General features: G+C 35.8%; 3 protein-coding genes across 4 annotated transcripts in view; 2 read left to right on the top strand and 1 right to left on the bottom strand.

The window, feature by feature from the left end:
* Nucleotides 1-17,710, bottom strand: part of LOC136254748 (uncharacterized) — a 304,047-nt gene that overhangs the window by 165,635 nt on the left and 120,702 nt on the right. The window lies entirely within an intron of this gene.
* Nucleotides 3,890-6,490, top strand: LOC136254735 (uncharacterized). Its single transcript, XM_066047473.1, has 2 exons — nt 3,890-6,061; nt 6,121-6,490. The coding sequence occupies exon 1, from the start codon at nt 3,959-3,961 to the stop codon at nt 5,969-5,971; it is 2,013 nt and encodes a 670-aa protein (XP_065903545.1). The 5' UTR covers nt 3,890-3,958; the 3' UTR covers nt 5,972-6,061; nt 6,121-6,490.
* LOC136254734 (short-chain collagen C4-like) lies at nt 10,015-11,424 on the top strand. The gene is made up of 2 exons (XM_066047472.1): nt 10,015-10,292; nt 10,356-11,424. The coding sequence occupies exons 1-2, from the start codon at nt 10,032-10,034 to the stop codon at nt 11,331-11,333; spliced, it is 1,239 nt and encodes a 412-aa protein (XP_065903544.1). The 5' UTR covers nt 10,015-10,031; the 3' UTR covers nt 11,334-11,424.

Raw genomic sequence — 17,710 nt, 5'->3', positions numbered from 1 at the left:
TACTTGTGCTGTACTGTATACTGTTACTCATTTACTCTTGTATTGCCAAACTTAGTGAATTAGCTCAGCAGCTTTTGTAGAAATCTTAGGAATCTAAATTTCAATGGAGAATTTTCTGAAACCCTTGGAAATCTCTTCCCTATGCACCTGCTGACAGTATATGGTACAATTTTAAAGTGACAGTGTTTTGAATATGTAATTTATGTAGTGCACCAAGGCATAGCTGGCAATCATATTAGCAGTTAGCTATTTACGCAGCTAGTGATGAATTTTTGTCACTCCTGGTTAAAATGGCAAACTATGAAGCATGATCATTATCCTAAGTTGAAATTCTTTAAAATTCAGACTGGTTTCTGGAATACTTTTTTATTACGTTTATAGCATTTTCCTATAAAAAAGGATTTTGTGAAATCCGTTCTGCAGGAAATGTAATTTGCATCACATAATTGTGTAGTATCAATAAAATTTTGATAGGGTGTCAGTCCAGTCATACTTAGCTACCAGAAATATCAAATGCTGATGTAACTTGCACTGTGTGTTAGCCAAATATCCTCTAAACAGCACTGCAATGTATTAGTATGATACCTGCAAAAATGTCAAAAAAGAGTGTGGACAATATTTTCAATACAGCAGCTATCATTGTGTGAATGATGCAATCACCATAGGCCATGTGTTGAGTCTGCTGACACAAAAATGAAAACATGTGGACTCAGACCCACAATGGGATAGTCTTCTAAGCAGATACTGGCTCCTTCCATGTCCTCCTTATGAAGAGGCCAAAGAGCTCACATGTTGCCAGTGGCATAGCTAGCCCTGAAGGATTGGTTGGGCACAGCTAGATTTTAGGTAAAGACCAAAAAAAAAAAAAAAAGGTTGACACTTTATTACTAGGGTCATCTGGGGGCATGCCCCCAAGAAAAATTGTTTAAGTCAAACCCTCTAAAGTTGAATTTTAGAGCAATTTAAGCAGTTGATCATTTATTATCATGCTAATAATGCTTGACTCTTGTATTAGGGTGACTACTCTATTAGGGTATTTCGATCGCGCTTGAATAGTTTCTGCAAATTGAGTTGGTAGGGCACTAAAGCTGATTGGTTGGACCTGTGCCCTACAAGTCCCCACCTTAGCTACGCCTCTGCATGTTGCAGTACTGTGTGACTACACTGTATATGTATTACATGATGCAAAACAACTTTACAGCTGAATATCATACATAATACATACATTATAATGATTAGTCCCAATAATAATAATATTGAGCAGTCATACCACAGCATAGTACTACACATTTAATTTTTGCCACATTGTAAGTGGGTACATGACGTGTATAAATATGGTAAAGGTCTTACAACTTATTAACTTGTAACAGTAATGACTTAGAATCATGACTGCTTACTGGCTTATAGAAAACAAACAGTGAGATAGTCCACATAACCAGCAATGTATATATTTAACATCTGATTGTTTACTATGTGGCTTTTATACTCATACATCATTATCTTAGAATCATGGCATTTTGTTGTGTCTGCATTAGGCTATCTTCAAACTATTGCATACCAGCTGTATGTAATCAGTTGTTGATATATTTTACCCTCACAAAACATACTATTATTAGTTTTCTGTAACATTAGTTGAGGTTGTAGTTACAATGTCCATGGGGTATTAAGCACTACGTATAACTCATTGCTTGTTTATTGAACAAGAATAATGAAAATAAAAGGAGTTGATGATTATTATTAAATTACATGTACTTGCTAAGTATTATAAATACAAAATGAATTCAAACTTACCACTTTCAGCACAGCGCATAGATGTTATTTTTCTAAGAATATACTTATTTTTTTCAATAACTATATGTACATTATACATATATTGCAACTGACTAATTGAGTTTGCTTAATTCTTGGTAGAAGTCTGAATAATTGAGTAGTTTCAAATTCACATACAGTATATTTATTATTGTCTTGTACAATTGAAGCACCCCATACATATTTGTATGGAATAACAACACATACACCTAGTATGGCCTCTACAAGTATTATATATAAAGCGGAATACCTGTTGGTGAACTGAAATTGTGTCAATATCAAATCAGGTCAATAACAGAAGTACGTGCATGAGTGTTTATATGTAGTAAATCAAAGTATGGAATTTGTATCTTAGTACTGTACATAATATTTATGAATATTACCAATCTTACTGTACATACATCAGGTTTACATGTTACTGTACCAAATTTGGTGCTATATAATTCAGTATGTACATAGCTACATATTTTTTAGATTACACAGAGACATAAATTATGTGTGCTTGTGTGCATTTGCATAGTTGTGGTTGACATGGGTAGATGGTTGTTAAATACTGCCTCCATGCATAGGTATATCCTGTTGGTTTGAGATCAACATGACTTTGCTAATGCTACTACTGTCATTATTACTGTTACATACTGCAGATAGTTCAGTCTATACCGTGATACCTGATGATCACTACTATCCTAACACTACATGTCATCATTGTCATAACCTACAACACTACCTGCTCAATGCCACCAAATACTTCACCGCTAACACTCAACTACTCTTCCTACCAGGAATACATCACCTTAACACTGATCTCATCATACAAAATGTTCACAACATTTCACTCATTGGTATAAATCCAAACACAGTTATCCATTGCAATTCATCGGTTGGTGTAGTTATGGCAAACGTTGTTAGTGTGGTTGTGACAAACATGATATTTAGTAATTGTTCTTGTAATTCAATTGAGGTAATGGATATCACCAGAACTTATAAATATGTATCAGTGATGGTGATAAACTGTTATTATGTACTCTTGCAGAAAGTGATGATTTTAAGTCACGAAAAATTGAGTTTACTAGCTGTTAATGTTTTAGGGGAATTGACCATTGACAGCCTCAAAAGTAAGAAAATTCAACTGATTTACAATGATTTGGATACTGCAAATGAGCAAGTACAGCTAACCTATCATGTCAGGATTATCCGGTTTGATCTTCTATCAAAAGTAGAGAGTATTAAGGATTTGGTTTCACATTACTATATTTTGAATGACACAAGATTATTTGATTTACTTGTAGATTCTATATTTAACAGCGCAGATGGTGACAATGGAATCATAGTGGGGCTACAGCAAACTTCGTATAACATAACAATTCTCCTTATAAATACCAATTTTTCAAACCTGAAAAACTACATTGTTTTATCAATTTACCTTACCAGTTCTAGCACTGCTATAGAGAATTTAATTTCCATAATAAATTGCAACTTCAAAAATAATAATTCTGGATATCAAGTAAAGGCTTTGGTAGGCATACAAATATTTGCACACTATATCTCATCAGTTAGTGAAAGAAATCGAATAGTTTTTCAGAATTGTAGCTTTGTAAACAACACTTACACTGCAGGTAGTATAATAAAAGTTAAAGATCATAGAGAAACATTCATTAAATTCATGAAAATAGCAAAAATTTCTGTCACTATTATTGGATGTCTGTTTCAGGGGAATACAACGCAGTTCATAAGATTTGAATCACAGTCACCACACCATGAAATTTTGTTTATTGAAAATACCAAATTTATGTCTTGCTATCATATAGCATACAGTTCTGTCACTTTGTCCAATGTTAATCTTATTCTTAAGGGACCAGTAATATTCCATAAAGTAAGAGTACAGCAGAGTTTAATAAATACATATAATGATATAATGGTTTATGATTACATAGAAATATCCAACACTATAGCAAACAACCTGATAAGTGGAGGAGCATATTTCAATATTAAGGTTACAGAATACACACGTATTAATGTTATCAACAGTACATTTGAAAAAGAAATCTTTCTCATTAATAATGACTGTAAGCTCCAGCATTCAGTGTATCCACCTTGCTTTTTTCAATTCTACAAAAGTCACAAGAAAGAAAAGGGCAACCAAAATCCAATGGTTACAATAACATCTACTTCAGCTACAAGTGTGTTCAACAATATTGTAGGAAATGTTAACTGCAGATGGTACCCTAATTCACTTTTCTATGGATTGAACCCACTTACAGTGTACCCAAAGCACATTCAACTACACGTTAACAAAAGTTCAATTCTTTTATTTACCACTGGATTGCTGTGTCATTGTACGGATGAAGTGCAGCCTAGTTGCTCCACTAATAATATAGGACCAATATATCCTGGCCAACACATAAAATTACATTTTGCGTTAAACTCAATAATAACCTCAAGCACTAAAACACCAATAATAATAAAAAGTTTTGTGAAAAACTCACCACATAGTGTATGTCAGGTATCATCGATGTTTGAAGCAGAACAAAGAGTAACACAAAACTGCACAGAAGTAAATTACAGTATCCTATCAGAGAATAAATCACTCTGTATGCTAGTTCTTTACAACACTGATTACAGATATCCAACTATCTATTATGTAAAACTTTCAAAATGTCCACCAGGTTTTTCTTTTGATAAATTAGAAAAGAGCTGCCAGTGTGATAAACTACTTCAATCAACTTTTAAGTTAAATGCAAGATGCAACATTAATAATCAGACAATACAACGTCCTGCTAACAGTTGGATAGGTAGTACCACCACAAGGAATTCTTACATTTATCACATTTGCCTTCACTGTCCATTACACTACTGTCTTCCATACTCATCACACCTAAACTTCTCCACTCCTAACTCACAGTGTCAGTTTAACAGATCTGGTGTCTTGTGTGGGCACTGCCCACATGGCTTCAGCACTGTGTTTGGCTCCTTGGACTGTAAACATTGCTCCAATATCTACCTGACATTGACTGTACCAATTGCAATAGCAGGTCTTGTGTTGGTCCTGGTATTATTTCTCCTCAACCTCACAGTAACAGATGGTACCATAAATGCATTTATACTATACGCCAACATCATCAGCATCAACACTCCAGTGTTCTTTCTTCATCTTGATGGGTTTGTGCCTGCATACACCTTCATCTCACTTGCTAACCTCGACTTTGGTGTACAAACATGTTTCTATAATGGTATGGATGACTATGCTAAGATGTGGCTACAATTATCATTTCCAGCCTATCTCGTTTTCATTGCTACATCACTCATTATAACAAGCAGATACTCACCCAAAGTACAGAGGCTCACTGCTCGTAGAGGGTTGCCGGTACTTGCTACTCTCTTCCTCTTGTCATATACTAAGGCTCTTCGCATTGTATCCAGTGTCTTGTTCTCATACTCCACAATAACTCATCTACCCAGTAAACATACTACACTGGTGTGGTCAATAGATGCTACTCTACCACTATTTGGGGTGAAATTCACTATAATGTTTATAATGTGCATCATCATCTTCCTCATGTTGGTGCCATTTAATGCCACCTTACTGATCACAAAAACCATGTCCCATTTTAATATTGTTACTAAATTTAGACCACTAATTGACGCTTATCAAGGGCCATACAAATGTCAGTATTATTACTGGGCAGGGGCACAGTTGTTAATAAGAATTGTATTCTTTGCTATATCATCAGTAGACAGAAACCTGAACCTTACAATTGGTATGCTATTACTCAGCCTTATAACAACTGTACAAGGAGTTGTAGGTCCTTACAAAAATAAAACTAGAAACTACCATGAATTGGCTTACATGCTCAACCTTCATGGATTGTACACCATCACATTGTACCTTCAGGACACCACTAGTACCATGGCTGTTAATGTATTGGTTGCTATGGCTACACTTCATTTCAGTATTATCATAATGTATCATATTAACACCTACATGTGTGATGGAGTGATCAAAAGGAAACTAAACAAGAGTGTTGTCACACTAATAAGATGGATGAAACAGTCATCAGTGAAACACCAAAAGTTTCAGCTTGAAGACAAGACTCAGAACAGGATCCCTGAAGTGGCATTTAACTATTGTGAGTTCCAGGAACCACTTGTGGGTGTGGACTAAATGGAAGACTTGCATATAGTTGGTGATACATGAACTGTACATACAAAAATGCCAACAATTTACACATTATTAAACTGTACAGCATGTAATGTAAGTAAGAACGTTCATATTGATTACTTTATAATTTGAGAATGATCAACTATTTTTAGTGGTAATTCTTGACCTGACATATACAGGGACCACAACGTTGGATGACTGGTTGAAGCTAGCTAGTGGTGCTATAAAGTTGAATTTCAGGAGAGGGGATCTCTGGGTGCAGCCCCCAGAAACTGTACAATTTTTGCTTTAAATTTGTTGCTAAAACATGGAAATGTTAAACCCACAGTGTAGCACTCCTGATCTTTACCGTAACTTTCCACTGAGATTTTTTTTCAAATATTGTTTCTCAACAGGGAGGTGGGGGGCCCATGACTCCTCTTACAATTACTTATTGCTATTTCCCAACAATAAGTAATTATTTTGTTAGCATTACATAATATTATACAAAATTATACTGTAATTTTCATTGTATCAACAGATTATTTAATACATATTTGATGAGGAAATATTAAAGTGTCAGCGTTTAATTTAAAGTATGAATTCATTGAGAAAGCTGGTAACTATTATGCTTTTATGTTCATACTCTATTTTAAACTCATTGTTTATGTTTGAAATTAATAAACAATGCTGTATTTAAGCTTAATACACATGTATATGTGCACATTGTGTATGTGTGTGAAAATAATATTTTGACAGTGCTTGTAAATATACATTATAATCATCATACGTAGCACTAGTTTTAAAAGTAGTGGAGAAATAGTAAGTGCATGGAGCAGTGTGCAGTGGAGTGATTATACATACTAGAATCTAGATAAAGCAAAGGCAATGTTACAGGAGTGAAACAACATAAACATCGATATCCTGTCCAGTGTCCGGGCTAATCTAGGAACTAGCAAAGAGAGGTACACACCCATGTAATATGTAATGGGGGTTAGGGTTTGTATACCACAGAGACATCATTCAACCATCATTCTTGAAATAATACTTATTATAACATCTAAATCAGGTTAAGCAGATGCCACTAGACCATCAAATTCAAACAAGATTGGTAGGAACCCACAACCCCAAGATTTGTGGGCTATAGCTACTTACAAATATTGCACTACAAAAGTCATAATTGCCTTCATACAAATGATCACTCTAATAGAACAGCCATTGTATTCACGTGTCTGATATACACAGTGGCAGATCCAAAGGGTACGACACTCTAATAGAGCAGTCAGTCAATTATTCAGTCACCGCAACTGTATATAACACTATTACGAATCCTCCACTGAGTATGAAAACTTGCATCTGCAACACCGACCCATGACACACTTTTGCTACATAGCCTGCTAGAATTTTCTTCCAAATTCACTTGGTTGTTTGTATGTCATTGACAATTTACTTTTGGCTCATAGCTGAATTCACAACTGTCACTGATCCCTACATACAGCTCTTGATCAATGTAGACCCACTTATATAGAAAGTATGATTTATTAGATGAAACTACTCTATATACATCAAAAGTTTCTGTCCTTAAACATTATTATTATTATTATTATTATTATTATTAACACTTTACAGTGACCAGCACTGAAGGTCTACAACAACATGTGCTGCAGCCTTAGGATTACCTAACCTAGTTTCAAGGACTTAGACTTAATGACTTATACAGTAGCTGGAAAGGTGTAACAGAAAAGGGGCCAAAGTAAGGAAAAAAATCCCTCCAGCCCCAGGAATCGAACTGCAGGTCACCCAATATCTAGTCGGGGCCACACTCAGTCTTCCTCCAGGAGGGATGGATTTTCTTCCTTAATCCTAAGGTATTTATTATTAACACTTTACAGTGACCAGCACTGAAGGTCTACAACAACATGTGCTGCAGCCTTAGGATTACCTAACCTAGTTTCAAGGACTTAGACCTAATGACTTATACAGTAGCTGGAAAGGTGTAACAGAAAAGGGGCCAAAGTAAGGAAAAAACCTTAGCTTTTGGGAGGCACAGCCCCCTACTTTATAAAGCTACAGTACTTATTATGGTGCATCCCCTTGCCAAGCCCTGGATCCATCCATGGCGCAATCAGCACTCAATTCAGCAGTGCTTTTTCAGAGTTGCCAGTCTTATAATAACCTATAATAGTGAACTTCAGGCTGCAATAGAGTATGGATATCTTCAGGGACATTTTCCATACTGGTATACTCAATTCCTCAAGTTATCCTTAAATCACTGAGCTTATTATCAATAATTTTGCATACATCAGTAACTGTAGAATTAAATACATTGACCTGGTATTGACTACATACAGCATGAAAATCTATGAGCAGTACCTATCAAGAGTCATGTAGCACCCACCAGTAGGCCTGAATCAAATATGCTCAAACTTTTTCCCACAGTGCTTTTAGGAAATTCACAAAATTTTCAACTATTATGCTGTTATGTGTGCTCCCATTATCCTTGCATTATGCTACTAGGTTAGTAACATTTCTTACAATGATCTTGGGACATTTTAATCAGTGAATGCTCTATTAGAGTATTTCACTACAAAGTGATTGTTCTATTAGACAGTATCAATTTAAGGAGCTACGTATGTACAATGCATTTGAGTGCTCTATTCAGTTTATAGTTCCACTGACTGCTCTTTTAGAGAGTGTCGATCTATTTCATGGAATTAAGCTTCAGAGTTTGAAATATCCACCCAATAATAATTTTATGCTAACATTATGCTGGTCCAGGAATAGCCAGCCTATTATGCTTTTATTACGATGTGGTTGATATTTAAGGTTTTTTAAAGTGTAAAGAAACACACTAATACTGTAGCACTACAGGATCAAGTAAGTATACTTTTACTGATTGTATTCAATATGTACAGTAGCTACTTTCCTTAGTGTCCAACAGCATTGACTGAAATGATATTCATGACCAAACTTAGTACATCACCTTCTTACAGGAGCCATTACTTGGTGAGCAATAGTTGATTTTACAGATATTTTTTTCTTTTATGGAATCAAATAAAAGCAATTGCTTGGTAAAATGAATTTAAATACTGTGTAAATGTATTTTTTATAAAGTACATACCGTTCACACTTAACATTAATTGTAAGCTAACATTTTTTGTAGACACTTATTAAATTTATGCATGTAGAAAATAGAAAACTGCTGGCTCTACTCTAGTATACAAAACCAATTTCTTCAATAGGAAATGTGAAATGTACAGGGTAAGTTATGCATACCTTGAGCAGGTTAGCTAATAAGGAAACTTTTAAAAGTTTAGTAGAAAATTTGATTTTGAATGATTTGGGGTGTCTCTGAAGACATATCTGGCTTGGTTATGCTTAAACAAGCTATTTTGAATGAAATGTGAGGCTGGCTTTCATGCAATTTTGTAGGACAAAACTCAATGATCCCTGCTACGCAGTACTACCATACTGTATGATGCTTACAGTAATTTGCCTTTATGTCTAGTATTATATTGACTGAAATGATATGCATTAGCCAATAACTCACTCCACTATACAGGAACCATCACCACCATACTTGGTAAGCAATACTTGACTTTATCATGGTTAATTTCATCACTGTAACCGCAACTACGTAAAAGCAACCAGTTGATAATAGCTTATAGTCTTGTAATTATAAATACATATAGTTCATGCATAACTTCAACTATATGTAGAAGTTAATTAGCTATAAAGCTGACAGCTCTAGCTACTGTACAAATCCCTGAGTAGATTGTGAACTTTGCAAAGTGCATAAGTCTGTATTGTGTGTGTTATGTCAGTTAATGACCACACATCTTAGAATTAGTTACCATACTCATGCATGTATGCTGTCAATATAAAGGCTTTTATAGTACTACCATATATGTACATTATGCAGCTAGTACAAGGTTTAACCAAATATGGCAAGCTGCCTACTGTACAGGGGTTAAGTCATTAATTAGTGGTTAGACTTCTTGTCTGATTGGAGGATACAGTATAAAACAGTAGACAACAGTGAGCATTTATCAGTTTATATTTAGTTCACTACAGCTTGTCAGTGATGGGTGCTGTTTCAATGGTACATTTCAGTATTCTGCTCTCAATAGTGTGTCTGGTAGTAGTATTTGTTGGTGGTTGGTACTCACAGTCCTCATTGATAAAGTTAAACACACAAGTCATGGAACAACAATATCACAATCAGGAGCAGACTGAGCAATTCAACAAACAAATTATCAAACAAAATAATCAGATCAGTGAACAACAGTTACAACTGAAACAACTAAACATCATCATAGAAGTCTTACTGGATAGGAATGGAAAAGTAAGTGGTTATGCTAATCGGAATAGTATAATGTGTGTAGATGTTTCATTAATTTGTTTACAGTACAAAGATAATTACGATACTAGAGATAATACCAGCCATCATGAAATAGTCAAGAGAGAAAACCAACAATCACAAACTACAATTCAATCAGACAACACTATCATTAAACTGTTACATGGTAGAGATGGTGTGCAGGGCAAAAATGGTAGAGATGGTCGTGATGGAATACCAGGTGTGAAAGGAGATGCTGGTCCTCATGGAGAAAAGGGAGATCAAGGAGCACTAGGACTAAAAGGAGACAAAGGAGGCCAAGGACCAAAGGGGATCCAAGGGTCTAAGGGAGATCAAGGATTAAAGGGAGACCAAGGACTATCAGGAGCAAAAGGAGAAGGCAGGGATGGAAGAGATGGTCGTGATGGAGTACAGGGTATCGAGGGAGATGTTGGTCCTCGTGGAGATAAAGGAGATCAAGGATCAACAGGACCAAAGGGAGAACCTGCAGGAGGACTAGTCTATGTTCGATGGGGTCATGATTCTTGTCCTAGTAATGGGGCACAGTTAGTATATTCTGGGAGGGCTGCAGGACCAGTGTGGAACAGTAAAGGAGGTGGCAGTAATCCACAATGTTTGCCACTAGATCCAAACTACCTGAGATATCAATCTGGAATGCAAGACCATTCTTATATATATGGAGCAGAATATAGAGTTAGCAATGCAATTATGCAGGATATTGATAGTTCCAGCATCCCGTGTGCCATATGCTATGTGCCTACTAGATCAGCACTATATATGATACCAGCAAAATACACTTGTCCAACAGGCTGGGAAACTGAGTACCATGGATACTTAATGACTGAGAGGCATCATCACTACAGATCTCAGTTCCTGTGTATTGATCACACAATGAAACCAGTAATAGGATCATCCCAAGCTACTCCATCATGTACATATTGGACTGTGGAAGGAAGATGTGGATCCCTTCCATGTCCTCCTTATGAAGAGACAAAAGAACTCACTTGTGCTGTTTGTACTAAGTGACTTTTGAGAAAGGAAATGTAGTTCACTCATTATGCATTGTACATGATTTATTCTGTATGACAATAGCCATTTAGTGTGCAGCAAAACTGTAGACTTTGAACACAGGGTACTATGAAATTTAGTACATTGGAGGCCTTGTATTGTGCCACCCAAGCAAGTCTAACTTACTTAGACTGCAGCTAATTGTTGTATTTACAGCTGCACGTGACACGAGAAATGGATCAGTTAGTAGAAACAAGTCCCTTACTGTAATAAAATAGCTACAGTAGTACACACTTACTATCCAGTTAAATCCCCATGTGTAGGTGTACTTTGTACAGGTATTGCCCCAAAGTCAGGTATCTATTGATGAAAACAAGAGAGATACAAGATTTACTGTAGACACCTGTAGCTGATGAAATTATGAAACTCGACATACATGTGCTTTAAATTACTTTTACAACATGTAGTACTTGTATGCCTGTAGGTACATATATAGCCACAACTTACACTTTACGTGTGGATGGCTGGTATGAGCAACATAGCCTATAGTTACTTCAATGAAATACGTAGCATATAATTTTACATAGCGTACATGTAGCTATGTATGTAACATCTTCAGCTACATCAAAAAGTTAAAGTAGCCAATTATTGATACATAATGTGGTTGTCATGAATAAGCTAGCGTGCTTTGTTAGATCAGCATCAATAACTAAACCAAAGTCTTGATTAGCTTTTTGCAAGTCACTGAAATTTTCCAAACTTCATTCACTATTACCCAGCTGCACAGCTTGAGACTTACAAACATGTAAAAGAAATGAGTAGTATAAGCACAGCTGCTATGGTGTGGTGCAGCTAGTTTCTGACTCAATGGTGATGTAGTTTCAAGTTATATTTGTAATAAAATAAAAACACAATGTAAGTAAGGTAATTCAAAGACTTCAGCACAAGTTGCTGTAAGACCTTCAGTGCTGGTCACTGTAAAGCTTTAATAATGATGTTGAATTTCAGCTTTAAGGAATTTCCTCACATTATACAACATTAACATAAATACTGTACACATACGGTTGTACTACATTTATGTAATTAAATGACAATTTTATAAGTATATGTAATAGGATGGATGGCTGTGGTATTCGGGATTAATAGTGCGAGCATTGTAAACAGGAAGGAGTAAAATAGTGCGAGGCGAAGCCGAGCACTATTTCCTTCCTGTTTACAATGCGAGAACTATTAATCCCGAATACCACAGCCATCCATCCTATTGCAAATTAATCCGACAACCATAGCAACTGTTACTAGGCAACAGAAATTTTAAAAATAACCACTGCAAAAGTCCGATCACACTTAGCAACCGTTGCCTGGCAACCGTTGCTATGGTCGCGAAATGACTTTTAACTTAGCAACGGTTACCTAGCAACCGTTGCTAAGCAACCATATTGTGTCATACCTTGGGGCATCTATCACTATGGTAACAATGGTTGTTAAATCGGACATTTACTTCTAATATAAACACACCACACTATTTTAGCCAATCAAATTAGTATTATAGATTTTTGTCATGGGACCTTGACAAACAAGTGTAATACTAATTCTATTGGCTAATCGCTTGACGTATTTCAATATAATACGTCAAGCTGCTATTGAGAGTATTATACAGTAACACATTCAGTTGTTGGATTAATATTGTTAACCTAAGACACCTGCACATAGTGGGTGGTATACAGGGATGTAGCCAGAATTTTTACAGGGGGTTTACAACAGAAACATGAAGTTACCAGCAGTAGAGAACAACTCCAAGTTACTGAGAGATCTTGAATAATTTAATGGTCCAAAACTCAACAGATTGCTGTAACTTAATGGATGAGTAAGTGTGATGGTTAATTGTACGTTATTTCACATCCCCCCCGGGACAGAGCTATGTAGTTAGCTATTGGTGCTACACATACAGAGATGAATCCAGTAAGATAAATGGAATGACTTGAGACAGTCAAAGAATTATTTTGCTACATTTTATTGCCTTGTACACCCAAGTACATGATATAAACACAGGAGGTGTATCTATCTGTCTATCTATCTATTCCCATACATGACTAAAAAACTGCTGCCTAGCAGTAGAAGCTCATAAGCTCATATTCAGTTTTGCATCATCCACATTAATTTTATAATGTATAATTCCTACTCTAGAAATATTCCTTCCTTCATAAAAAAACCAAAACTTTGTCATTTCCAGCTATAAAGTTCCTTATCACATTAAAACCTGTCAATACTCAATGAATGCTCTACTTTTCTACTTCATTTGAGCTAGTATAGGTAACTGCTCTATTAGAATATATATCACAATCTTAAAAGCTTTCAAGAGGATTCATGTCTCCTCTTAGTTTCTTTCCTGAGAGATGAACGTAAGTTTTATGGTACTTGTGCTGTACTGTATACTGTTACTCATTCACTCTTGTATTTCCAAACTTAGTGAATTAGCTCAGTAGCTTTTGTAGAAACCTTAGGAATCTAAATTTCAATGGAAGATTTTCTGAAACCCTTGGAAATCACTTCCCTATGCACCTGCTGATAGTATATGGTACAATTTAAAAGTGACATTGTTTTGAATATGTAATTTATGTATAGTGCATCAAGGCATAGCATGCAGGCAATCATGAACACCTGTTAGCAGTTAGCTATTTTAATAATTATGTTTATATGCAGCTAGTTATAAATTTTTGTCACTCCTGGTTAAAGTGGCAAACTATATGAAGCATGATCAGTATCCTAAGTTGAAATTCTTTAAAATTCAGACTGGTTTCTGGAATACTTTTTAATCACTTTTATTGCATTTTTCCTGTAAAAAAGGATTTTGTTAATCCGTTCTGCAGGAAATGTAATTTGCATCACATAATTGTGTAGTATCAATAAAATTTTGATAGGGTGTCAGTCCAGTCATGCTTAGCTACCAGAAATATCAAATGCTGATGTAACTTGCACCGTATGTTAGCCAAATATTCTCTAAACAGCACTGCAATGTATTAGTATGATACCTGCAAAAATGTCAAAAAAGAGTGTGAACAATATTTTCAATACAGCAGCTATCATTGTGTGAATGATGCAATCACCATAGGTCATGTGTTGAGTCTGCTGACACAAAAATGAAAACATGTGGACTCAGACCCACAATGGGATAGTCTTCTAAGCAGATACTGGCTCCTTCCATGTCCTCCTTCTGAAGAGGCCAAGGACTCACATGTTACAGTACTGTGTGACTACACTGTATATGCATTACATGATGCAAAACAACTTTACAGCTGAATACCATACATAATACATACATTATAATGCTTAGTCCCATAATAATTATATTGAGCAGTCATACCACAGCATAGTACTACACATTTAATTTTTGCCACATTGTAAGTGGGTACATGACGTGTATAAATATGGTAAAGGTCTTACAACTTATTAACTTGTAACAGTAATGACTTAGAATCATGACTGTTTACTGGCTTATAGAAAACAAACAGTGAGATAGTCCACATAACCAGCAATGTATATATTTAACATCTGATTGTTTACTATGTGGCTTTTATACTCATACATCAGTATCTTAGAATCATGGTATTTTGTTGTGTTTGCATTAGGCTATCTTCAACTGATTACATACCAGCTGTATGTAATCAGTTGTTGATATATTTTATCCTCACAAAATATACTATTATTAGTTTTCTGTAACATTAGTTGAGGTTGTAGTTACAATGTCCATGTGGTATTAAGCAACTACGTATAACTCATTACTTGTTTATTGAACAAGAGCAATGAAAATAAAAGTTGATGATTATTATTAAATTACATGTACTTGTTAAGTATATAAATACAAAATGAATTCAAACTTACCACTTTCAGCACAGTGCATAGATGTTATTTTTCTAAGAATGTACTTATTTTTTCAATAACTACTGTATAAGTACATTATACATATCAATAAATTATGCTGTTATATTGACTACTTAGCTCTTGGTAGAAGTCTGAATAATTGAGTGGTTTCAAATTCACATACAGTATATTTATTATCGTCTTGTGTAATTGAGGCACCCTATACATATTTGTATGGAATAACAACACATACACCTACTATGGCCTCTACAAGTATTATATATAAAACCGTATGTTTATTTCCAATATGAATACCTGTTGGTGAACTGAACTTGTGTCAATATCAAATCAGGCCAATAACAGAAGGTGCATGAGTGTTTATATGTTGTAAATCAAAGTATGGAATTTGTATCTTAGTACTGTACATAATATTTATGAATATTGCCAATCTTACTGTACATACATCAGGTTTACATGTTACTGTACCAAATTTGTTGCTATATAATTCAGTATGTACATAGCTACATATTTTTTTAGATTACACAGAGACATAAATTATGTGTGCTTGTGTGCATTTGCATAGTTGTGGTTGACATGGGTAGATGTTTGTTAAATACTGCCTCCATGCATAGGTACATCCTGTTGGTTTGAGATCAACATGACATGTTTACTGCTACTATTGTCATTGTTACTGCTACATACTACTAGGCTTGCACCAATTATGCCGGCATAAGCTCGAGTATAATAGGCTAGCAAAAGCATCAAGCATTATGCAAGCATAATAAGGCGATTTTCAAAAAACCTACACCCCACCGTTTGGTGGGGTTCAGAGCAGGCATAGTATCACTGTGTGCTGTTGATCTAGGAACAATCAGTGGCAAGGATGGATTGTCCAAACCACTTGATGAACAGGAGTCACTTGGCAGGTAACTGGAGGAACTTGACAAACCGGAGACACTTAACATGCTCAATGGACTGGAGACACTTGATTGACTTGAGACACTCAACCAGCTAGAAGGACTGGTGACACTCAAAGGTCTTGATGGACTCAATGGGCTGAAGGCATTGCTGATGATATCTGACTGGTTAGTGACATTTGACAGACTGGTAATGTCCGACACACTGGTGACACTCGACAGACTAGTGACACTGGACACACTGGACACACTGGACACACTGATGACACTCGACAGACTAGTGACACTGGACACACTGGTGACACTTGACAGACTAGTGACTTTTGACAGACTTTGATATTAGACAGAATAGAGACATTCAACAGGCTGGTGATCCTCGACAGGCTGTAGACAATGGGCATCGAGACACTTGACACGATGGAGACACTTGATATTGATGTGCTCTTCTGAGCTGTTTTACAAAAGTCTGTGCTACAAACAGTATCGGGCTGTAAAATCATCTTCACAAAAGAAAGGAGGGCATGAGGTGCTTGGCTAGACACTTTCGTGCAAATGCTGATGCTAGACCTGAGGCGCTATATAAATTTCTAATAGATAAGAGCCGCTTCAGATAGGTCATGCACTTGATTCACTTGTTCTGAAATCATGACAGACTGACTTCATAAAGAAATCATCGTGACACTCCCTGAACTGTAACACCTGAAGTGTAAATCATCGTGACACCTCTTAATGTAATTACAGGAACCACTATGTTTTAGTACCATTTATTGTTTCTGTATGCCAAAACTGCAAACTATTAACAGCTCACTATGTCATACTATTAGGCTGTGGGATGACTTTATTGTGCAGCTGACTGTGAAAGTTAAACAATCCACTTGTGTCTGAGCGATGAAGATTTTGATCAATGCACAGTGAAACTACATACCAGTGTAGTGTACATCATTGCACAATAAGTAAGTGCTATATATATATGATGTATCTATTTTACATGTCATTTCTGCACATTATAGAATACAGTTGGAAGGACCGCCAGCTGGTCAATTTCCCTATAACTACAATCATTATCCATGACAAAGCACTGTCAGAGTGGTAGAGAACTGACTGGGGTTTTGGCTACACAGCACCTGTAAACTGAGGAAAGACATTTTGTTTTTATATGCAAAATTTAGTAAGAACAACTCATTGTAAGTTAGTGACTTGTCCTACTAGAAACAATGGCACTGCTCAACAGGTAGTGGTGTTAGCTAGGAAAAGTCATACTGGTGCAAGTCAACAAGTAAAGTTTAGCTAGGACAAGTCATTGTAAATGGCACAGGTCAACATGTGAAGTTTTGACAAGTCATTGTAAGTCAAGTATTTAATATCACTTGAAAGTTGACACACTGTATCAATTGATGGTGTATACAAATAACACTTGATTGGCTTTTCATAGTGTTTACTGGTCATGGGCTACTTATTCCAAAGCACAATAGGAATGTCACATGCTGACCTTTGCACTTTCCATACATCAACCACACTTTGTAGTTGTAATCTATGGTAATTGGGCAGGGGAGTTGAAGAGTTTCTGAACTGTTGTATAATCATACTGTAAATCTTCACACTCATAGTTGCAGTCCTAGG

This window comes from Dysidea avara, chromosome 4 (assembly GCF_963678975.1).
Source record: "Dysidea avara chromosome 4, odDysAvar1.4, whole genome shotgun sequence".
Lineage (NCBI taxonomy): Eukaryota > Metazoa > Porifera > Demospongiae > Dictyoceratida > Dysideidae > Dysidea > Dysidea avara.
Note: the sequence above shows the minus strand (reverse complement) of the source record. Positions and strands in the feature narration are given on the sequence as shown.